This window comes from Aquarana catesbeiana, linkage group LG04 (assembly GCF_042186555.1).
Source record: "Aquarana catesbeiana isolate 2022-GZ linkage group LG04, ASM4218655v1, whole genome shotgun sequence".
Classification (NCBI taxonomy): domain Eukaryota; kingdom Metazoa; phylum Chordata; class Amphibia; order Anura; family Ranidae; genus Aquarana; species Aquarana catesbeiana.
The window spans coordinates 11668254-11694095 of NC_133327.1; the positions used below are offsets into that span (position 1 = coordinate 11668254).

Below are 25842 nucleotides of genomic sequence, written 5' to 3' on the forward strand. Positions count from 1 at the left end.
AGTATGACAGTGGGCAGTATGTACAGGAGAGAAGGGAGGAGGGTATGACAGTGAGCAGTATGTACAGGAGAGGAGTGTGGAGGGTGTGACAGTGGCCAGTATGTACAGGAGAGAAGTCTGGAAAATATGACAGTAGGCAGTATGTAGAGGAGAGGAGTGTGGAGGGTATGACCGTGGGCAGCATGTAGAGAAGAGGAGTGTGGAGGGTATGACAGTGGACAGTATGTACAGGAGAGGTGTGTGAAGGGTATGACAGTGGGTAGTATGTACAGGAGAAAAGCGTGAAGAGTATGACAGTAGGCAGTATGTACAGGAGAGGAGTGTGAGGGGTATGACAATGGGCAGTATCAGTATGTACAGGAAAGAAGGGAGGAGGGTATGACAGTGGGCAGTATGTACAGGAGGGGAGTGTGGAGGGTATGATAGTGGGCAGTATGTATAAGAGAGGCGTGTGGAGAGTATTACAGAGGTCAGTATGTATACCAGAGGAGTGTGGAGGGTATGACAGTGGGCAGTATGTACAGGAGAGAAGTCTGGGGAGTATGACAGTAGGCAGAATGTAGAGGAGAGGAGTGTGGAGGGTATGACAGTGGACAGTATTTACAGGAGAGGTGTGTGGAGGCTATGACAGTGGGTAGTATGTGCAGGAGAAAAGCGTGAAGAGTATGACAGTGGGCAGTATGTACAGGAGAGGAGTGTGAGGGGTATGACAATGGGCAGTATCAGTATGTACAGGAAAGAAGGGAGGAAGGTATGACAGTGGGCAGTATGTACAGGAGAGGAGTGTGGAGGGTATGATAGCGAGCAGTATGTACAAGAGAGGCGTGTGGAGAGTATTACAGAGGGCAGTATGTACACCAGAGGAGTGTGGAGGGTATGACAGTGGGCGGTATGTACAGGAGAGAAGTCTGGAGAGTATGACAGTAGGCAGTATGTAGAGGAGAGGAATGTGGAGGGTACGACAGTGGGCAGTATGTACAGGAGAGAAGGGAGGAGAGTATGACAGTGGGCAGTATGTACAGGACAGAAGGGAGGAGGGTATGACAGTGAGCAGTATGTACAGGAGAGGAGTGTGGAGGGTATGACCGTGGGCATTATGTACACAAGAGGAGTGTGGAGGCTATGACAGTGGCCAGTATGTACAGGAGAGAAGTCTGGAGAGTATGACAGTAGGCAGTATGTAGAGGAGAGGAGTGTGGAGGGTATGACAGTGGGCAGTACGTACAGGAGAGGAGTGTGGAGGGTATGACAGTGGGCAGTATGTACAGGAGAGAAGTGTGGAGGGTATGACAGTGGGCCGTATGTACAGGAGAAGAGTGTGGAGGGTATGACAGTGGGCAGTATGTACAGGGGAGGAGTGTGGAGGGCAGGTAAATAGGCAGTATGTACAGGGGAGGAGTGTGGAGGGCAGGTCAATGGGCAGTATGTACAGGAGAGAAGTGTGGAGGGTATGGCAATGGGCAGTATGTACCGGAGAGGAGTGTGAAGGATATGACAATGGGCAGTATGTACAGGAGAGAAGTGTGGAGGGTATGGCAATGGACATTATGTACAGGAGAGTAGTGTGTGTAGTGATATATTATAGTGGGTAGATAATTCATTAGTAGTTGTAGTAGATGCACTTTATTGACTTCCAACACAGAACAAAGTCTTGCAACAGATGATAAAATCCAACAGACAATTTGACAACGCTAGTAAATATACTAGCCTTCAGAGTCCCACGTTTCCTAGACCTGTGCCTTCATAATCACAGAGACAGAGTGAATAGACTGAACGCCATGTTGTATTCACTATACAGTGAATGGCTGAGCAATTTGATTGGTCGTTTCCATTAGGCCTTTGATCTGCTTCTGTCTTTCAGAGTGACAGACAATGACCCCTAGCCGTAAACAGCTGTAGTCATAAACTGCCCTAATTTGCATTCTTGCATATTAACATTAACATAGCCCAGGGTCACTATCTTTTCCCTTTGATATGTGGAGTAAATCTTGTTTGGCCACTTCCCCTTTGAACAACAAGTCCCCTTTGATATGTGTAATTAGATTAACAGGTACCAACGTGGCCTGCACCACCTTAACAAACTTTTGACTGGTCCTGGAATGCCTACATCCCTAATTTGTATATATATATAATAATAATAATAATAATAATAATATAAAATCCCACAAAAATCTACCAACATATTACAACAGTGTGTAGGGTATGACAGTGGGCAGTATGTACAGAAGAGGAGTGTGGAGGGTATGACAGTGGGCAGCATGTACAGGAGAGGAGTGTGGAGGGTATGACAGTGAGCAGTATGTACAGGAGAGGAGTGTGGAGGGGGTGACAGTGGGCGGTATGTACAGGAGAGAAGGGAGGAGGGTATGACAGTGGCAGTATGTACAGGAGAGGAGTGTGGAGGGGATGACAGTGGGCGGTATGTGCAGAAGAGGAGCATGGAGGGTATGACAGTGGGCAGTATGTGTTGGTGTGGTGAGGAGGATATGACAGTGCTCAGTATGTGCTGGTGAGGCGAGGAGGGTATGACAGTGGGCAGTATGTGCTGGTGAGGCGAGGAAGGTATGACGTTGGGCAGTATGTACAGGGGAAGAGTGTAGAGAGTATGACAGTGGGCAGTATGTGCAGGAAATGAGTGTCGAGGATATGACAGTGGGAAATATGTACAAAAGAGGATTGTGGAGAGTATGACGGTGGGCAGTATCTACAGGAGAGGAGTGTAGGGAGTATGACAGTGCTCACTATGTGCTAGTGAGGAAGGAGGGTATGACAGTGGGCAGTATGTGCTGGTGAGGTGAGGAGGGTATGACAGTGGGCAGTATGTGCTGGTGAGGTGAGGAGGGTATGACAGTGGGCAGTATCTGCTGGTGAGGCAAGTAGGGTATGACAGTGCTCAGTATGTGCTGGTGAGCTGAGGAGGGTATGACAGTGGGCAGTATGTGCTGGTGAGGTGAGGAGGGTATGACAGTGGGCAGTATGTGCTGGTGAGGCGAGAAAGGTATGACAGTGAGCAGTATGTGCTGATAAGGTGAGAATGGTATGACAGTGACTATATTCATGTATGAGAAGTCCCAGGAAGAAACTGCCATTCCCCAATCTTCCACCCCAGAGATGAATATTAGTTACAGGGCAGTAGGGCTGAAACTTTTCAGATTCCTTGTGCCTAAAAACTACAATAGTTGCTTGAAAGTCAAAGAACTGCAGAAGTGCATCAAAGGCCCCTCACACAGGATTTTTGCTCCATGACAGATTTCCTTTTAACAAATAATCACCAAGCACTTAACTGTGTTTACCGAACAGCTACTTTGCCAATTCAGAATCCGAATGGCAGACTTTATTAGATCTCGCTCCGAACACTGCAACTTTTTTTTTTTCCTTACTGCACTGAATTTACAGTTTTCTAAACAAACGACAACAGGCAGAGTGCGCAGATTACAGACATAATGAGCCTGTAATATGCTACGCAATTGTTGCTTTAGTTACTGCACATCCATCACTGACATCCAGCACCACACTAGCAATTTCCCCATTTTCATTTTATTATTCCTTCTGAAGGTGATAATTATATTCAGCAACGCAGTTCAGTGCACAGGAACAAACACCATGTCCCAAAAGCGCAACGTTTTTTTTCCCTGTGATTGGCTACGGCAGAAAATAGATTACAGATGCCAGTCCATCAAAGATCTCATTTTCGTCACACCTTTGCTTTGTGTCTGATTTAGAGGCAATGTAAAATGCGCAGGACCTAAAGATAACATCTGTAACGATTGTTTATGATATTATCCCAGCCAGGTAAGAAATGCTGCATGTGAATATCATTTTAATTTAACCAGCAGGTGGAGCTGTAGCCTTCTTCCGCCATGTTTAGCAGGCTTGCTTTAAAGCTGAATATCAGGGAATGTCCTAAAGCTGACCTTCACACTAAAGGGCATGTTAGGCTGCCATGTCTCCTCCGCCCTCAGTCTCCTACATATTATATATCATTTTTATTTTTTTTCAAAGAGCATTATTTTTGCTGCAAGGGCACAATTTTTGCCTAGGTGAGAATTCCCTCCTGCACCCTGTGCATGTGCAGATGTGCTGCAGGGCATCAGTCCTGATTGCAGCACATCTGTGCATGCACCTGGTTACCTGGCCATCGGCACATGTGCAGAGATTACCGTGCGTGCACAAACACTACTACCAAGGAAGTCCAAACCTTCCCTGTCTTTCAGCGTGCGTGCAAAAACACCTGCGCGTGCACAGATGTGTCACAGGGCTTCGGCACTGAGGGAGGCTTGCAGCACACGCACCGTGTCACCTGACCATCGGGGCATGTGTAGAGATTCCCGTGCATGCGCAAAGACTGCTACCAGGAAAGTCTAAAACTTTCTATGTCTTTGCGCGTGCGTGGAAAAACACCTGCGCATACACAGATGTGCTTCAAGGCTTGGATCCCCAGAGAGGCCTACAGCAAATCTGTGCATGCGTCCAGTTCCTTGCCCATTTGCGCATGTGTGGGGTTTTCTGCGCACGTGCAAAGACTGCCACCAGGGAGGTCTGAAACTTTTCCTGTCTTTGCACATGCGTGGAAAAACACCTGCACGTACACAGATGTACCGCAGGGCTTGGGTCCCCAGAGAGGCCTAGAACACATCTGCGCATGCGCTGGGTGCCTTGGCAATTTGCGCTTGCATTGTGTTTGCCGTGCACGTGCAAAGACTGCCACCAGGGAGGTCTGAAAACCTTTCCTGTCTTTGCGCGTGCATGGAAAACACCTGTGTGTGCACGGATGTACCACAGGGCTTGGGCACTGAGGGAGGCTTGCAGCACATCTTTGCATGCAGGCCAGCAGAGCCTGTAAAATATGTTTTGCAAAATAATATCGACAAAAGGAAAGTCTAGTTTTTCCCCCCAAAAAACAATGCATGTTTTATTTTATCTAAAGTAATGATGAAGTTATCGCCAAATCCTATAGGGAAAAGTAAAAATTGCTCTGGTCCAAAGGGGTTATATACAGGTAGGAGAGCTGAAGGGGTTACCAAGTCTTCCCGCTGTGTACTGCTCGATCGATGGATCATGTTTAAACTGTCAATACGATCCTTGGCAAACAATGGAATATTTATCAAGTGTTGTTCTATTAGACCAAAGCAGCATGTCAGTGAAAAACTATTCAATTCCTGAGCACCACTGTTCAATGCGAGCAATGCTTCAATCACACAAAGTTATGGAAAAACAGAAACCGTCTTGAAAAAACAAATATCCCAAAAAAAAAAAAAAACTTAAAGTGGACCTGTCAGGAATGGCAATTTTTAAGAGTCTGCATCTCCACTCTAAGGCCCCTTTCACACGATCGGACCATCTTTCTGCTTTTCATCCATCCGACAATGCATTCCTATGGGCAAACGGATGACCATCCGTTAAACGTCCGCTTCCGATCTTGTCCGTTTTTTTTTAACGTACAAGGCTACGTCGAGATCAGTGAAAACGGACACTAACTGACGTCAACGTCCGATCAGTTAAGATTCGTTTTGAAGAAATTAATTTTTTTTCGTTTATATGTGAACTCAACCTATGACCCAGGCCGTAGTTGGACAATAGGAAATACATAGAAAGTACATCAGCAAGGAGAAACATGGCCAGAGATGTCTCCCAGGAGCAACTAATAAACCTGGTGCAAGAAAGGCCAGGCTTGTGGGACTCAACGTGTCGGGACCAGAGTGACAAAATTGTTGGAATCCATTGCACTACACAGATAGCACACACAAGGACATGGACAAAGCAAGGTCACACCAAGGACAAGTCACTCACTGAAAACTGCAATGCAGCATGGGAGGAGCAATGCTTTCTGGGTAAAGTCATCAAAGCCACAGAAACTGCTGTAAACAGATCAAAACGGATGCAAAAACGGATTCAAACGGGTAAATTAACGGATGTAAACGGATGTTAACGGAACGGAAGACGGATGAAAATGGAGATTAATGGAACTTATGACGGATGAAGCAACGGCTAAGAACTGATACATTTTTACCGTGGCTAAACTGACTGTGCCTGTGTGAATGAGGCCTTAATGTTAACCTGAGCTTTAGATTGACTCAAATGCACCTCCCTCCACAGTGGCATATATTCACCTTGCCTTCACTCTCCTGCTACTCCATTTAAGCTGGGGCTCAGGATTTTCCCAACCAGGATTCCTCCAGAGGTTGCCAGGGGTTCCTTGAGCAATGAGCAACTTCCCCCAGCTGCTCTGCAATCTGCTGTATCTTACACATTGATATGTAAGTGCTTTTAAATAATCAAAGACAATATCACACTATCTATGCCTTTCTGTGGCTCATTTATGGTGGAGCCCAACTTTACAGATTGAATGAAAGGGAGCTGTGGATATGTATCCAAGAGTATAATTGATTGAGGATTTCAGCATTTATGCCATCCACGATTGGATTGAGGTCCGGCTAACCCTGGAAGCAGTTGAATAGAGCTGTACTGTATGTGGCTTGGAAGATTTGGGCCAAAGTAGGAAGGATCCTTTTTATTATATGCCTGGTGGTCACTTTGTGGCCACCAGGCATATCTGGTGAGCACATTTATATGTCACTTCGGGTGAAGCACTTTTCTTTCAAGATTTTAAGCACACTGCACTTTAGGAGGCACGGTGTTGGAGTTTATATAGAAGACCCGAATTATTATATTGTTTTAGATTCATAATTTAAATTTCTGTTGGACTTTTTTTGACAGAAAAATTCATGATTCACTTGTTTATTTATTATACATTCACTTAATATTGGATTATTTTATGTTCCACTTGCGCCCTTTATCACTATTTTATGCTTTATTAGTTATCACAAATTTTTGGTGCTGCAGTAGAACATTTCAGATTATTAGATTTGGCGCCGTTTCTCATTTTTATTTTCAATGAGCAATTCCTGCCTCTCGGATAAGTTCCCACTGATTGACCTTTTTAGCTATCTGTAAGGAGGTAATTCTTCCCAACGACTACCAATGTAAGAAGAATTATTTCCACTGACCATCAAACGAATGTATCATGAGCTGTAGATATAGTAAGTTTTAGCAGGGGTTCCTTGAGACCGGAAAGGGATTTCAAGTATTCTCCTGCGTTGAAAAGGGTGAAAAAGGCTGAGTTAGCGGAAGAAAGGAAGCCTCGTGTAGGATCCAAGTTGGCAGCAACCTCTATTACCCGACAATTTAAGCCCAACTCAAAGCTGGAAGAAAGAAAACTCTTGCAGGGCCTCCCCCTAAGCACTTTAAGGGTTATTAGCTAGGACAGTGATGGCGAACCTTGGCACCCCAGATGTTTTGGAACAATATTTCCCATGATGCTCATGCACTCTGCAGTGTAGATGAGCATAATGGGAAATGTAGTTCCAAAACATCTGGGGTGCCAAGGTTTGCCATCACTGAGCTAGGATATGCAACTAGAACATGGTGGTTCCATAACTGGGATTGCTGCCCATCCTGTTCTTAGACCAGGTATCTCCAAACTACGGCCTTCCAGCTGTTGTGGAACTACACGTCCCATGAGGCATTGTAAAACTTTGACATTCACAGACATGATTAGGCATGATGGAAATTGTAGTTCCTGAACAACTGGAGGGCCATAGTATGGAGACTCCTGCCTTAGACAATCAACGTCTACACATTCCATGGTGGTTGAAATTAAGGTGTCTGTGCAACCGGCGTGGATAAGGAAGTGGCTTGAAGAAGCTATGACACGCCTTCAACATTACAAAACAAGTCCATTTGAATGATAATTTATTAGCTATAGGGCCTATTTGAGTAGGGAACTAGGAAACCACATAATCTGGGCTGAGACAATGTATCTGTTTTGATATCTAGTACAGGGACGTAGAGTCAGTGTCTGGTAAGGCAATGGCTAGTATCAGAGCCAGATACACAGAGGTTATATACGCCGCGATCGTTAGAGAGAGAGTAATAATTCTAGCACTAGACCTCCTCTGTAACTCTAAACATGTAACCTGTAAAAAAATTGAAAGTGTCGTCTATGGAGATTTTTAAGTACTGAAGTTTGGCTCCATTCCACAAGTGTGCGCAATTTTGAAGCATGACATGTTAGGTATCTATTTACTCAGCATAACATCATCTTTCATAGTATACAAAATAGGGCTAATTTTAGGGGTTTTTTTTTCTTTTTTATATTCATGAAACAGTTTCTTTCCAAAAAGAAACGTGTTTGAAAAATTGCTGCGCAAATACTGTGTACCGAAAAAAGGTGCAACGGCCACCATTTTATTCCCTAGGGCAGTGATGGTGAACCTTGGCACCACAGATGTTTTGGAACTACATTTCCCATGATGCTCATGCACTCTGCAGTGTAGTTGAGCATCATGGGAAATGTAGTTCCAAAACATCTGGGGTGCCAAGGTTCGCCATCACTGCTCTAGGATGTCTGCTAAAACAATGTATATAACGTTTGGGGGTTTTGAATACTTTTCTAGCAAAAAAAATGATGATTTTTACATGTAGGAGAAAAGTGTCAGAATTGGCCTGGGTGGATAGGGGTTAATTACCATAAGTAGGTAATATACAAATAATTATTATATATTGTTTTTAAGGTAATTTACTATATTTTCAAAAACTGTACTCAAGCAGGTGACTTAATGGACAAATTACTGAAGTTTGAAGTTATAACTTCCAACCAGTAATTTCACAGTAAATAAATAAATAATAAATTATCTTATAACATATAGCATAATAATATACGATTTAGCTTGTACCTTTTCAACAGCAGCAGATTCTCATTCTCCCTCTTAACTGTGTGAGAAAAACATGGCATTGTGGGTAAATCTTATACCCATAAACCCATGTTTTTTCCTTGTAGTTAAGAGGGCTGGAAGGGAGCATGTGTCTTTTAGACACATACCCCCTTCTATGACACTGCAGTGAGAGGCGTGCCTCCACTGCAGCATTTTTATTGTACAGCTTGGGTTATTGGTACTTTACCATTGGTCCAAGACTCCAAGCTGTCCATTGAGCTCAGTGCTTCTGACAAGAAGTGAGGAGAGGCACTGTGAGCTCATCGTCTCAGTCTGCTGCAAACAGAGTGCGCTGGCTTGTATTTAAACTGGCCTCTCTGTATGTAACTTCTGACAGGCTGCACAAGGAGCCCCGTATCTCCAGAACCATGGGTCGTAGGAGCCCCAAACTTTGACCAGTGGAGGGGTAGGGCTTGGGATTTGGGGTCTCTGTGACCCCAGGTCACTGAGCTATGACCCTCGAAGTCTATCTTTTTTTTTATCAGCTATAGGGCCACCTTGAATAGCAAACCACATACCATACTCTGGGGCGAGACAGTGTATTTGTTTTGATATCTAGTAGTAGTAGGCTTGTAACACTGGACTTTGTTCTGTAATGCTGAAGACATTTTGTCGCTTCTTCAATCCATTTTAAGAAAGGAAAGGAAGTGGCTTGAAGAAGCTATGAAACATCTTCAACAATACCAAACAAGTCCATTTATTAGCGATAGGGAACTAGAAAACAACATACTGTACTCTGGGGTGACACAGTGAATCTGTTTTGATATATAGTGGTAGTCACATTTACCTGGACTTGTCATTTAATGTTGAAGACATTTTGTAGTTTCTTCAAGCCACTTCTTCATCCACACAGGTAGCACAGACACCCGAATCCAAGAAATGTTTCAAGACAGATGTTGATTGTCCAGGAACAGGATGGGAAGTGTAAAACTTGTTTAACCCTCTCTGTTGTAGCTATACAACTCTATCCTTGGTGTCAGGAATTCTGCATAGATATTGATCCTTAGAATCACCAGGGAGGAGATGTTAAATCGGCATTATATGTGAAAGATAGACGATGTCGAACGCCCTAACCCATATTCAGTGATTATTGTTCCAGTTTGACATAGATGGCCTCTCGCATTTCTTTTGCAGTCCAATTATCCTATCTATCCAGAATGTGCACCTCCGTCTTTGAAAGAATGTCTTTGCTGAGTCCTGACCTGTAAAATTTGCCCACCTATATTGGAGCATTCATTAACACCTTTCTGACACCAAGGATGTAACTAGAACACACTGATTACACAACTTTCCTACCTCCAAACCCGTCCTTGGACAATCAACGTCTGCCTTGACATGTTCCATGGTTATTGGATTAAGATACCTGTGTGGCTGAAGAAGTGGCTTGTAGAAGCACTGAAACATCTTCAACATTACAGAACAAGTCCATTTGAATGACACTTTATTAGCTATAGTATCACTTTGAATAGGGGACTAGAAAACCACATAGTCTTGCATGAGACAGTGTATATGTTTTAATAGCTAATAGTAATCACATTTGACTGGACTTGTTCTGTAACAGCTTAACCTAAGCCACTTCTTCAGTTCCAGTGAGTTTGAAAGATACTCAGGAAGATACCTAATCATTTTATGTTATAAGGTGTGTCTATAAATGTTGGGGTAGCTTCCTGAAACTCATTGGAAACGAAAAAGTGGCTTATTTAAGCTACAAAACATCTTCAACATCACAGAAAAAAGTCCAGCTGAATGTGACCAACTACTACTAGTTATACCATGGCATGGCTAAAAGATGACCTTCATATACTATCTGCTTTGATGTTTTATAGTACAATTGTCAAATATGGGGATCCATTGAGTACCACCTAGATATCATATAAATGGGTGTTGAATTTGTAACTGATTTCAATGCGCTCACATTAAACTTGTTGGAAGATGAAAAGTTTCCCCATCGGTCTTCAGAGAATGGGAGCAGACGTACATTCACTAATCCAGGAGTGTGAGCATATTGAAGGTAAGACGACGCTCAAACCAACCCAACAATAACTCAATGTGTATGTATGTGTGCGGCCTCAGCCTGATGGGCGGGGCAAAACGAGTCAGGGGCATGGCCGGTGCGGCGCTGGCTGAGGCCACACACATACATACACACTGAGTTAACGTCAGGTTGGTTAGAGAGGAGTGGAATATAAAAAAAATCCAAAAGTAAGACTTAATTTAGGTAGTACATTACAGAGAGATGGTGAAAGATAAGTCACCATTATAGAGAGGGAGAAACCCAGAAACAGGAGGACTAATTTCTACTGCCGATATCTAGAGATACAGTGATATAAGATTAGCCACATTTTGGTCTGGTGGGTAGGACGCACAGAGAAAGTGAAGCATGTCATATTTATTTTTTAGACATATACCCTATTTAAAGCTTATAAAAATGCATAATATGCTGTATATTACCTTTATCAGCCTGAAAACACTAGTTAATTTCAACACTATTAATAAGGATTACCGTTCATGGTTAAACCCCTTGCCAACTGATGTTGAAAAAAATCCCCATACTGGCTGGTAATGTAGTCTTATTGGACAGTAGATGGCCAGTTGTTGGGGCTTACCCATGAAGTCCGGGTACTTCAAAACCCAGAGAGGCACACTGAACAAGCCTCTGTCTTACACAAGGTAAAAGGGCATCTTGTTTGTGGGCATCTGCTCAAGACAAGACCTTAACCTTTCAAACAGAGTACAGTACGACATGGGCAGTTTGGATTGATTTTACCACCTCTGACCTATCTAAATAACTGATGCAGTGATATTCTTCAGCATAGTTGAGCATGTGAGACACTTTAACGCAGTTGATCATATTGCTCAACAAGGGATGGTTTGGAAAGCTTTAATGACATTTATTTTCTTACCCACCTTCCCCGGGTTGATGGGTTTTTTTCTGGTTTCGCTTTCCTTTTTTTTTTCCTTTCTCCCATCTTCTTGCCTCCCTTCTACCCTTTCCTAATCCCCGCTTCTTGGATTCCTTCTTTAGCTCTTACTGGCTTCTCGGACTCTGATTGCCCCAGGTATGTGGCCCTAGTCTGGGCCTACATTGTTCACAGTCACTGCATTGTCCTTCAGTTTTATGTGTTATGGTGATCTTTGCAATGTATCCCCACACATGTGCCCCTGTTGAGGCAATTGGAGTCGTCTGTACCTATTAATACACTGTTATGCTTTTCATATATGCATAAATAAAGATTTAGAAAAAGAAAATAGAGTACAGAATCACATTAACAGTTAAATAAGATGGCATAACTAGCGACCTACCTGAGACCTTCATTTTCTCTGGCCTACCGGGAAGGACTTCTTCACTGGGTAACTTCTGCTTGTCAAATGTGCCTTTGCTGTATGTAACATCTGATGTGAAAACACAGATAAGAGCCTAGGTCTTCTCATTTCCAGTGAAATAAAGGCTAATATAATGCAGAATTAAAGCTGAAGTTATATCTGCTTATATTTAGCCTTCCCACCCAATCTAGCTCCAGTACTCACCAAGAAGATGAAATAAGATGATCCCAAGGGACAGAAAAGTTGTGATAAGCATGATCTACCTTTGAACGGAAATGACTAAACTTGTAAATCCCGCCCTTAACAGGCAATTTATAGACGGGAGGTTGGATCTGGAATGGGAACTAACAGATGATGCACCATCGAATCCAAAGTCTGGCTCTCCCATGGAAACAAACTCCTATGACATTATTTAAGGTGACAAACTCTCATAAAATTAGAAACAGAAGACGCAGTCATTGGTTGGGTCATGCCAAGGTTGACAAAAGAAATAACATTCAAGAGAAACAATAAAAACATGTAATTATTAAAATATGAAGGTCAGGAAGAAAGAAAGCTTTTGAGAAAGCTTCCAAGAAGCCAGTTACCTCTCTGATTATTTCACTTGACATTTCGTAAAGCAGTGTGTACTTTGAACATGGTTTAGGGTTTCTGATGGCAACATAGTCATTTATTATATTAAGTCTATAATCTCACCAAATATGAACATTTGCATTTATACCGGCTCAGAGGAAATGGCCTTCTCCAATTTTCATCCATCAGAGAAAAGTGCATTCAAAGATCAGTCCATTTAAAGAAAAAAGTGAGAAATATGAAAAGTAGAAAAGACCACCGTCGGTTGTATTGTGTAGAATCATGGGAAGATCTAGATTCCAGACTATGCTCAGGTTAACAATCCCTTACAACAGTTCTGGTCAATTTATGGGGTATAGTGGGACCTTATATGTGGCCCCTGATGTCACCAAAAGGCCACATACAGTATGTGGCCCCTGATGTCACCAAAGGGCCACATATAATGTTTATTATATGTAATGTTACAGAAGACATTGTCTGAGGACATGACTGTGCCACATGAGTTGTGACCATGAGATCCCGCGGGATCTTTGATTTCCTCCATGTTGTCCAGGTAGATCTCAACCTCTGAAAGGTTGCCTACCCCTGCTGTAAGGACTGCAGTATTAAAGTGGTTGTAAAGGCTGAAGGTTTTGTACCTTCATGCATTCTATGCATAAAAAAACCCCCTCAGCCCCCCCCCCCCCAACACTTACCCGATTCAGCTTCTCTCCCGGGTCTCTCCCCCCTCATTGGTTGAGACAGCAGCGGGCGCCATTAGCTCCTTCTGCTGTCAATCACACCCAGTGAGGAGGGAGTGGGGGGGTGGGGCAGAGTCTTATAGACACACAGAGGTGGCTCAGGAGCGATCGCGCACGAGTGCCCCCAGAGCAAGCAGCTTGCTCTGGGGGCGATCATCAGAAAGGAGGAGCCAGGAGTACCAGCAGGGAGGAGGATCGGGCTGCTCTGTGCAAAACCCTTGGTAAGTATAACATGTTTGTTATTTTTTTTTTCATTTGAAGCTGAACCTTTATTATCGATTCATTCTGAGCCTGTCTCAGCCTAAGGAAATGCCTTGTGGTCCCTGCAAGTACCTAGTGTATGTTAGTCTTCAAATCACTGCCAAATGTCGCAGCTTCAAACGCCCACTTAGGTTGTTATATTTGACAGCCGCATGACAGGGGGAGGGGGTTGAGCACTGGCAAGGTATGAGGCTTAAAGCTGAACTCAAGGCAGATATAAAATACATAAATTAATGCAGCTCTGTAATCATTATTACACCATTAAAAAGACATTGTCACTTGGCCATGCACGAGCAAGGTGACAGTGTCTCTAGAAAGGGCTTCCCCAACCCTCATATACTCACCTTACTAGTGCTTACCTCTAAGCTACTTGCCCCTTTGCTGCTAGTGCTGAGAACAGCTGTTTTGCCCACAAGGGGGACAGACATAACTGATGCCCCTGGTGGCCCAAACAACTGGGTCTAGAGAATGATCACTAGGCCTGAACACTATCTCATGACTGGGGAACTCAAATGATGCATTTCCAGAATGTGTTCCACCAAAAGTTAATATGGTGGAGATCAGGGGCAGACTGACAACACTCAGGGCCCCAGAACCAAATAAAGCAAGGGCCCCCTATCATGCCCCGCCCCTACATTTTGCACAAAATACAACTTCTGCCTTTACAGAGTCTCTGTTAGAGAGCACCCCCCCCCCCCTCCAGGAGACCATTAGAGACTACAAAGAAGTATAATGGAACCTGGACGGGGTCTCTCTCTAACAGAGGCCCTCTCTGTGTCCATTAGGGAGTCTGTTAGAAAGCATCCCCTCCAGGCCCCATTAGAGACCACAGAATCCAATATGGAGGGGAGGGTCTCTCTCTCTCTAACAGTGTCAATTAGAGAGTCTCTTTTAGAGAGACCCCCCCCCCCCGGTCCCATTAGAGACTACAAAAATTTTTAAACGGGACCTGGAGGGGGGTCTCTCTCTAATAGAGGCCCTCCCAGTGTCCATTAGAAAGTCTGTTAGAAAGCGTCCCCTTCAGGCCCCATTAGAGACTACAAAAGAGTCTAAATGGGACCTGTAGGGGGGTCTCTCTAACAGAGGCCCTATCAGTGTCCATTATAGAGTCTGTTAGACTACAAAGGACTTTAATGGGATCTAGAGAAGGGTCTCTCTCTAACAGAGGTGCTCTTTTCAGTGTCCATTGGAGAGTCTCTGTTAGAAAGAGCCACCTCCAGGCCCCCTGAGAAACTACAAAGGAGCCTATTTTTGCAACTGCAGCATGAGAACTCCCCTAGCCCGCTGCCTTTGCAGTTTAACAAGAGGCGGTTGGTGGTGCTAAAAACACCCCTCAACCGTGTTTTTTTTAATGTCCCCCAACCACAAGTCTTAATGAGCCCTTACAGGTGTTGACCCTCCCCAGTCTGTGACTGGACAGTGAAAGAAGAAGCAACAGAATGATAAGGGCATCTCTCTGTTACTCTGCTCTCTCTTCCTATCAGAATGTTCCTTGTTAGCTTGTTAATCATACTGTATACAGGCAGTATGAACAAAAAAATCTCCTGCACATAAGTATGATAGCCTGGTAAAGATGTAGAAGCTAACAACACCACTAGGGCATAAGTACAAGCCTTGCTGCCCTCTAGGACTGGGGATGTCCTGCAGCCACTACAAAAAACAGGGATCTGATGAAGAAGGGATAGCTTTCGAAATGCGCTAGACGTTTAGAACGCCGGTGAGGTCCCCCAGTTCTTTGGAGTGTGCTGAGTTAAGGACCATTAGGCTACAGATGGGTAGCTCGATAAGCAATTTTGTTTCACGTTTGTGAGGACAATTTATGTTGATTTTAAATATAATAAAATACTGTGGGGCAATGCAGTAGGCTGGTGTGCCCTCTTTTGTTTGTTTTTCAAGCAGTATATTAGGTACTTACACTAAAAAAACTGAATTGTTAATGTATTCATGAATACAGAGCCTCATTAATGTGTGTCTTTCTTATCTGGAGTTCAGCTTCATGTGCCTTCTATCTTTCTGCTAAATCTGGTTATAAGATCTCCCTTGGCATGACAAAGAGGGTGGAAGGGAATTGTGCCAGCCTGAAATCCTATATCCCCATAAAGGTCACAGATAAAAATTACTATGTTTAGGTTCTGATTAACGGCATAAAAGAAATCCTTTCTTAAAAAGGGACTTTCATATTCTTCAATGCAGTAAGAAATGTCCTTATTGTGGGATTTATGCTCAGAAAATGTAGATGCCCACCAATGGAGTTTTAAACACATGAGATACAATAATACAAACTGATAAATGTTCAATCACTGGTAACCAATAAGATGTACAATGGGAGAGGGCAATTAACCGTACACAAAATCCAAAACTTTGAGCACTCAACTGTCATGTCAGTTTCAAAAGGTGAAAGAAGAAGGTGAAATAAGATTATCCCAAGGCACAGAAAAGTCATAATAAGCAAGATCTACCTTTGAACAGAGACTACTAAAGGGGTAGGGTATGTCAGCTCTATACCACAATAAACCACGCTCCGCTCCCCAAGAGACAATGTATAGATGGCATGGGAGGTTGGATCTGGAATGGGAATGAGGAGGAGAAGGAGAACCAGCAGATGACACACAATCCACCTCAAATTTTGTCTCTGTTATGAAAACAAACTCTTTTGACATTATTTAGACATCTTTCCAACCTTTTTTACCCCAGAGGAACCCTACAAAATAAGTTTTAGGTCTCAAAACCCCCTGCTAAAACCAATTCATAGTTCCAAGTGTCCTCGGAACCATCATGATAGGCACCATCAAACGAGAGGTCCACCACAACTCAGTGAATCCAAGCAACCTCTGAAGGAACCCTAGTATTCCATAGAACCCTGGTTGAGAATGGGTGATTCAAGGTGATAAAATCACACATTTAGAAACAGTAAACAGAAACAGGTCATTAAAGGCAGACAAAAGATAAAACAAGCAAGTGGGAGGTCAGATCTGCAAAGAGAAGGAGGAGAACAAACCAATGACACACCATCTGCCTCAAATTTTGGCTCTCTCATTAAAACAAACTCTTATGACATTATTTAGGCATCTTCCCAACCCTTTTACCCCAGAGGAACCCTTAAAATAAGTTTTAGGTCTCAAAGAACTTCTGCTAAAACCAGGAAACTTTGCAGGAATCATCAAACGAGAGGTCAACCACAACTTGGTGAACCTAAGCAACCCTAGTATTCCATGGAACCCTGGTTGAGAATGGGCAATTCAAAGTGACAAACTCTCACACATTTGAAAACAGGAAACACAGTTATGGCTGCCTCATTAAAAGGCAGACAAGAGATAAAACAAGAAAGTGGGATGTTGAATCTGAAAAATCTGAAAATAAGGGAACAAACAGATGACCCACCATCCACTTTGGCTCTCTTATTAAAACAAACTCATTTGACATTATTTAGGTAGTTTTCTCAACCATTTTTAACCTAGAGCACATGTGTGAAACACAAGAACTGTGGGCCGAATCCAGCTCGCCAGGCCATTTCATGTGGCCCTAGCACCCCTCCTGCAGCTGCGGAACCCCTCTTGTGTCTGCCCCACCTTGTCTCAGCAATCAGCAGCAGAGAGGAGGACAGAACTCCTCCGCCAGATCATGCGTTTGTGTGTAACCACGGAGAGGTTAGTCTCTGCCCCCATCCCTCCTCCTCAGCAGTAGGCAGCAGAGGACAGAACTGCTCCTATAGATCCTTCACTGCACAGCCGAGGCGACCTCTCCTCGCTGCCTCCCCTGGTCTCAGCATTCAACAGACTCCAGAAGCTGACACCAGCCCTACTCTGGTCCTCCTCCAGACCCTGCACTTACTGCTTCTCAGCTCTGCCCCAGAACAAGGTAAGAGGGGTGCAGTGTGATGTAAGAAAGGGTGGAGAGGCTCTTGACCGTAGATGTAAGGAGGGGTGGGGTGCTCTGGACATCTGCTTATAATTATGAGAATAATACAGGAGAGTTGCACAACACTGGCATCATCCACAAGAAACTTTACTGGAGACTGTTCAGACAGAACACCATGTGAATGATACCAGTGGTGTGCGACCCTCCTTTTCAGACTTGCATCATCTGCTACAGAAGTGAGAGTGGGCTCCATGCCAGTCTTCATCTGCCCTTCACAGCTTAAGTTATTACTAAAACCAGTAATATTCAAATGCAGAGGCGATTATTTAATATGATAAAGAGCAGATACATTTATTTACTGTAGTCTTACAGATACAACTGGCCATTTTAGGGCAACCATAATGCTAATGCAGGCCGCAATGAAATTGAGATTAACACCCCTGCCCTAGAGGAACCCTTAAAGACTCAGAGAACCTCTGCTAAAACCAATTTATAGATTTGGGATTCTACATAACCCAGGTTGAGAATGGGTGATTCAAGGTGACAATCTCTCACCCATTAGAAACGGGAAACACAGTCATGGCTGGGTCATTAAAGGTAGACAAAAGATAAAACAAGCAAGAGAAACAATAAAAACATGTAACAATTAAGTTATGGAGGCCGGAAAGAAGAAAGAGAGAAAGCTTTTGAGAGAGCATTGAAGAAGCCAGTTACATCTCTGATTATTCCACTTGACATTTCATAAATACTTTGGACTCGTTTTAGGGATTTTGAAGACCAGTTAGACATTTATTATATTAGTGGTTGTAAAGGCTAAAGGTTTTTTATCTTAATGCATTCTCTGCAATAAGTTAAAAAACATTTTAGGTGCAGCTCCCACGCTGCCACCCCAAATACTTACCTGACCCCGATCTCTGTTCAGCACTGTGCCTAAGAGTAGTGGTGCTGTTCTCTCTCTCTCCTCAATGAACTTAATAAGAGCAGTGGGAGCTATTGGCTCCTGCTGACGTCAATCAAATTCAGTGATAAAGGAGTGGGGGGCAGGGTCAAGCCACTCTGTGTGTGTCAATAAACGCACACGGTGCGGCTCGTGCCTGCATAATTACCCCCCAGAAAGCGACTTGCTGGGGGGGTACTTGAAAACAGGAGGAGCCAGGAGAGCCAGCGGTGGACCCCAGAAGAGAAGGGTCGGGGCTGCTCTGTGCAAAACCATTGCACAGAGCAGGTAAGTAGGACATGTTTGTTATTTTAGAAAAAAGAATAGATCTTAATTATCACTTTAAGTCTACAATGCTGCTCATCACAGAAATGTGCATTTTATACATATATATATATACTGGTTCTGGATTTATGTTCAGAGGATGTAGACAAATATCCATTGGACTTCTTTATGAAGGGACCTCATGTGATATAATAAACAAACTGATAAATGCTCAAACACTGAAACCAACAACGAAAGTGCCCAACGGTATGGGACCATTCATTTTTTTTTTAAATCTAAAGCTCCTCAGCTCCGCCATGTTTCAAAAGGTGAAAGGAAAAATAAAATGATCCCAAGGCACAGAAAAGTCATAATAAACATGATTTAACTTAGATGGAGAGTACTAAAGCTGTAGGGTCTATCATGTCATTACCACAACAAAAAGTATGGTCTTGTCCTCAAGAGACTATTCAAAGACAGAGTGGGAGGTTGAATCTGGAATAGGAACAAAGAGAAGAAGGAGAACCAAAAGATGACGAACCATCCACCCCAAAATTTGGCTCTCAATTAAACAGCCTTTCTCCACCTTTTCACCCCAAAGGAACCCATAAAATAATGTTTAGGTCTTGGAGAACCCCTGCTAGAACTAATTTATATTTTCAAGTGTTCTTGGCCTTGGAATTATGCAGGTACCTTAAATGGGAGATCAATCAACAACTTAATGAACCTCAAGCATCCTTTGGATTTCTCCAGAATCCTGGTTGAGAATGGGTGATACAAGGTGACAAACTTTCATACATTTGGAAACAGGGAACACAGCCATGGCAGGTTCATAAAAGGTAGAAAAAAACTTTAATCCAATCAGACACAGCTGAAGGAACCATAGCAACCTCTACAGGAAACGTGGTTGAGAAGCGGTGATTCAAGGTGACAAACACGTAAGCATTTAGAGGGAACATGGTCATGGCTCGGTCATAAAAGGTAGACAAAAGGATAAAACCCAATCAACCTCAGCTGAAGGAACAATAGCAACCAGTAGAGGAAACCAGGTAAGGAATTGGTGATTCAAAGTGACAAACTCTCATGCATTTAGAAACAGGGAACATGGTCATTGCTTGGCCATTAAAGGTAGACAAAAGACAAAACCCAACCAACCACAGCTAAAGGAACCATAGCAACCTCTAGGAGGAAACCAGGTTGAGAATTGGTGATTCAAGGTGACAAACACTCAAGCATTTAGAAACAGGAAACAAAGTTATGTCTGAGTTATAAAAAGGTAGACAAAAGATAAAGCAAACACGATTAACAAAAAAAAATATGTAATTATTAAGTTATAGAGGTCAAAAAGAGAGAGAAAGCTGTTGAGAGAGCATTGAAGAAGCCAGTTACATCTCTGAAAACTCTACTGGTTTTAAATCTGTGTGCACTTTGGACCTGATTTAGGGATTCTAAAGACTGTTCAATCATTTAATATATTTAATACTACACTGCACACTGTGAACATTTGCATTTTATATTTATTTACAAGGGATCTTCAAAAAGTTTGGGCACTTTTTCATATATATATATATAACAGAGTCTAAAAAAAGCATGGAAACTTTTTGAAGAACCCTCATACACATGATGGTTCTGGATTTATGTTCAGATGTATATGTCAATGTTCAGATGTTATGTTCAGAAGATGTAATGTGTGTCAATCATTTCCATGCGAAATTTATTCTGAGCTGCTTTCCACCCATCATCTCCTGACAGTGACTTTTAGTTGATTTTTTAAAGTGTTCATAGTGAATTTTTATATTAAATAACTACAGGTAACCGAGGAGGGGGTGAACTTCGGTTGGTAACCGCATTGCACAGTGGAGTTCCAATTACATTCATATAATTTTGATACATTCCACAGCTCTTTGGAGAAAGCACCAGAACCTTTTAGGTCAGTCCCAGCACAGCAAAGCTTACAATCTATGTCTCCATCCTAATCTATTTGATTTGCACATTACAATGCTAACTGCACACATTGAGATCCCTCACTCATGGACAATATGGCCATTCACTACATTTGCATCCTGGCAAGTTAAAAATAAATAAATAAAAATGTCTCCTATTTTACATCGTACTAACCCTTATGTTACCCTAATCTATTCTAATCAACTCCTTCTTCCCCCTTTCCCCTTAACTATTATTACTTTGTTGATATTTTTTTATTTCTGTTTTTGTAACAATTAATATCTAAACAATTTTTAATTTATACTTGTTTTGCTTATGATTTTTTTATGTCGCATATAAAAAATTGTGCAAAACTGAAAAAAGTATTAATATAATTTGTAAATAACTTTGTCATGATTTGCACCAAAATCATCATTTTAGAGTAATTTTAAACAGGACAAATTATATCTTTATCTACAGTGACAATAATATTTTTTTATTTCATGAATTTGTATTGAATATTTCAAAAAAAGGGGAACAAGGAGTACAAACATTATTGTATATGACAGCAATTGACATTAACTCTTTACAGAGGGATAGAGTCATTAGAAAAATTGGGATAATTACAGCATTCCCAAGATGTGATACAGAGAGAGTAAGATCAAGAGGTCCCATGATACACAGAAAGGGCACGCGCAAACCAAGGGTACCTGAGACGCTCAAGGCACCCAGTTTAGCCAGAGTGCAGACCCTGGGGCCTCAGGCGTGCACAAGCCAAGTGTATAACCAAATTATGTTCCAACAATCCAGGGAATGTTGGAACAAGGTTGCTGCCCTTACAGATGGTTCAAGATACATCACCAGATACATATTTGATCCAGGGATCCACTATTTTCTCAAAGAAAGCGATTTTATCATACAAGATAGCCGAGAGACATTCATTAACCATGATCCTTGGCAGTTTGGCCTTCAACAATTCAAGAGGAAATGAGGGGGACCTCCAAGATCTAGCGATAAAAAATTCTTGTAGCCACAAAGATAAATGCCATCAATCTTCTCCTGTGTCCCAGCGCCCCATCCCCTGGGTGGCCTAGTAATGCCCGACGTGGAGATTTTATTGGGTTTACTTGGGTAAGAGAGTAGATGAGATTATATATTCAAAACCTTTTGACTTTTGGACCTGTCCACCACATACGAAAAGCTGTACCTTCCTGACCACAACCTCGAAATAAGTAAAAAAGGTGAGTTTATTTGTTTAGATTTATGTTTTTTCTACGGCTTGCATAAAAATATAAAATCATTTCATCAATGCTCTTGTTCATAGAAAGCAAACATGTATGAACGGTGAATTGGTCACAAACTACCAAGAAGACTTATAGCAAGAAAAAAAATAGACCCCAAAACTAGAAACAAGTGCAAGAGATTACTTTATAGACACTGCAGATAGCTGGAATAGATCTGGCAAAAACGTTATAGTATCCATTTCTATTAAATAACTTAAAAACCATGTCTGAAGGTTCTAGAAATTAGGGAGATACAAAAAAATGTAGAAACTGCTCTCTAGCCCCATTGGTGGTTCCAGGTGTCTATTTATAGATGGGCAGCTGAATGGAACCTAGTGTAAAGGCAAGGCTGATCTGAGGTCCAAAAGCACAGGAATTGAGGTTGATCTGAGGTGTGAAAAAGCAGGAACTGGGGCTGATCACAGGTCCAAAGATGCATGATTAAGGGCTGATCTAAGGTGTGAAGGTGCAGGAATTGGGATGATCTGAGGTGTGAAGGTGCAGGAATTGGGGCTGATCTGAGGTATGAAGGTGCAAGAATTGGGCTGATCTGAGGTGTGAAGGTGCAGGAATTGGGATGATCTGAGGTGTGAAGGTGCAGGAATTGGGGCTTATCTGAGGTATGAAGGTGCAGGAATTGGGCTGATCTGAGTTGTGAAGGTGCAGAAGTTGGGGTGATCTGAGTTGTGAAGATGCAGAAGTTGGGGTGATCTGAGCCGTGAAGGTGTAAGAACTGAGATGATCTGAGGTATGAAGGTGCTGGAATTGGGATGGTCTGACGTGTGAAGGTGCAGGAATTGGGGCTGATCTGAGATGTGAAGATGCAGGAATTGGGGCTGATCTGAGCCATGAAGGTTCAGGAATTGGGACTGATCTGAGATGTGAAGGTGCAAGAATTGGGGCTGATCTGAGGTGTGAAGGTGTAGGAATTGGAGTGCTCTGAGGTTTGAAGGTGTAGGAATTGGAGTGATCTGAGTTGTGAAGGTGCAGGAATTGGGGCTGATCTGAGATGTGAAGGTGCAGGAATTGGGGCTGATCTGAGCCATGAAGGTTCAGGAATTAGGACTGATCTGAGATGTGAAGGTGCAAGAATTGGGGCTGATCTGAGGTGTGAAGGTGTAGGAATTGGAGTGATCTGAGTTGTGAAGGTGCAGGAATTTGGATGATCTCAGGTGTGAAGGTGCAGGAATAGGGGCTGATCTGAGGTGTGCAGGTACAGGAATTGGGGTTGATCTGAGGTGTGAAGGTGCAGGAATTGGGACTGATCTAAGGTGTGAAGGTGCAGGAATTGGGACTGATCTGAGGTGTGAAGGTGTAGGAATTGGAGTGCTCTGAGGTTTGAAGGTGTAGGAATTGGAGTGATCTGAGTTGTGAAGGTGCAGGAATAGGGGCTGATCTGAGGTGTGAAGGTGCAGGAATTGGGGTTGATCTGAGGTGTGAAGGTGTAGGAATTGGAGTGCTCTGAGGTTTGAAGGTGTAGGAATTGGGACTGATCTGAGGCGTGAAGGTGTAGGAATTGGAGTGCTCTAAGGTGTGAAGGTGCAGGAATTGGAGTGATCTGAGTTGTGAAGGTCTAGGAATAGGGGCTGATCTGAGGTGTGAAGGTGCAGGAATTGGGGTTGATCTGAGGTGTGAAGGTGTAGGAATTGGAGTGCTCTGAGGTGTGAAGGTGTATTAATTGGAGTGATCTGAGGTGTGAAGGTGTAGGAATTGGAGTGCTCTGAGGTGTGAAGGTGTAGAAATTGGAGTGCTCTGAGGTGTGAAGGTGCAGGAATTGGAGTGATCTGAGGTGTGAAGGTGTAGGAATTGGAGTGCTCTGAGGTGTGAAGGTATAGGAATTGGAGTGATCTGAGTTGTGAAGGTGCAGGAATTGGGGTTGATCTGAGGTGTGAAGGTGCAGGAATTGGGGCTGATCTGAGGTGTGAAGGTGCAGGAATTGGACTGATCTGAGGTGTGAAGGTGCAGGAATTGGACTGATCTGAGGTGTGAAGGTGCAGGAATTGGGGCTAACCTGGGGTGTGAAGGTGCAGGAATTGGGGCTGATCTGAGGTGTAAAGGGGCAGCAATTCAGTCTGATCTGAGGTATAAGGGTGCAGGAATTTGGGCTGTATGAAGATGCAATCTAAGGTTCCCATCACACATACTGTACATACACATACTAGAGCCAGTTTGGACAGGAGCCAATTATCCTAACAGCATATGTTTGGAGTGTGGATGGAAACCCACCCAGGGAGAACATGCAAACTCCATGCAGATAGTGTGCTGGTTGGGATTTGAACCAAGGACCCGAAGTGCAGCAAGACAGAAATATTAACCATCAAGCCACCATGCTGGCCTTTTCATAGGTGTCACTAGGTATAAACACATTTATGTGGTCTTCAGAACAAAAAGAGGAGACCAAGACCTGCTCACTTTTGCCATGGATTAAGATTTGCCCGTCTACTATGTTAGCGGTTTTCTTTACGGGCATTAAATTTCGTACTGTACAAAAGAATACCCAGAACCATAGAATACATATTTTTCCTATTGACAGGACAATCCAGGAGACACAAAATTACCATCTAAGGCAAATCTTTTCTCTGAACCTTAGGTGCCCCTTCCAATGCTGCCCCTTTCAATGCTGCCCAAGGGCTCGTTCACACGTGTGGCCAGGGGATCGTAGAAGCAGACAGTTAATCCTGGGTTTTTTACTGCCCCTGACCACCCACCTAAACAAAGATATGGAGCTGCAGCAAAAATTAATTCTGCTACACCACCACTGAATGCAACTCATTAAAGTTGACGTGCCATGACCGCCCATCAGTGGCGGCTGGTGCTCAATATTTTGGGGGGGGGGACTAATGCCAACCCCCCCCCGCGGGAGATGGGTGGATATAGAGGAGGGTGTATATAGGAGAGGGTGTCTATAGAGGAGTGTTTATATAGCAGATGGGTGTAAATAGGAGAGGGTGTATATAGAGAAGGGTTGTATATAAAGGTGTGTGTGTATATATAGAGGAGGGCGCATATAGCAGAGGGGTGTATATAGTGGAGGGTGAATATAGCAGAGGATTGTATATAAAGGAGGGTGTGTATAGCAGAGGGATGTATATAAAGGAGGGTGTATATAGCAGATGGGTATATATAGAGGAGGGTGTAAATAGCACAGGGGTGTATATAGAGGAGAGTGTATATAGCAGATGGGTGTATATAGCAGAGGGGTGTGTATAGCAGAGGGGTGTGTATAGCAGAGGGGAGTATATAGAGGAGGGTATATATAGCAGAGGGGTGTATATAGAGGAGGGTGTATATAGAAGAGGGGTGTATATAGAGGAGGGTGTATATAGCAAAGGGGTGTATATAGAGGAGAGTGTATATAGCAGAGGGGTGTATATAGAGGAGGGTGTATATAGCAGAGCAGTGTATATAGAGGAGGGTGTATATAGCAGAGGGGTGTATATAGAGGAGAGTGTATATAGCAGATGGGTGTATATAGCAGAGGGGTGTGTATAGCAGAGGGGTGTGTATATAGCAGAGGGGTGTATATAGATGAGGGTATATATAGCAGAGGGGTATATATAGAGGAGGGTGTATATAGCAAAGGGGTGTATATAGAGGAGGGTGTATATAGCAGAGGGGTGTATATAGCGGAGGGTGTATATAGCAGGGGGGTGTATATAGAGGAGGGTGAATATAGAGGAGGGTGTATATAGCAGAGGGGTGTATATAGAGGAGTGTGTATATAGCAGAGGGGTGTATATAGAGGAGAGTGTATATAGAGGAGGGTGTATATAGCAGAGGGGTGTATATAGAGGAGGGTGTATATAGCAGAGGGGTGTATATAGAGGAGGGTGTATATAGCAGGGGGGTGTATATAGCAGGGGGGGTGTATATAGAGGAGGGGTGTATATAGCAAGAGGGTGTAT

General features: G+C 43.1%; 1 protein-coding gene across 5 annotated transcripts in view; it reads right to left on the bottom strand.

Annotated features, from left to right (window-relative positions):
• Positions 1-25842, bottom strand: part of MSRA (methionine sulfoxide reductase A) — a 433629-nt gene that overhangs the window by 398733 nt on the left and 9054 nt on the right. For 3 of the 5 annotated variants that reach the window (XM_073624830.1, XM_073624828.1, XM_073624829.1), the window contains exon 3: positions 12078-12167. The exons of the other annotated variants lie outside the window; for them this stretch is intronic. In XM_073624830.1, the coding sequence (XP_073480931.1) occupies positions 12078-12167 (90 nt within the window). The remainder of the gene's footprint in view (positions 1-12077; positions 12168-25842) is intronic. 5 annotated transcript variants of the gene reach the window in all.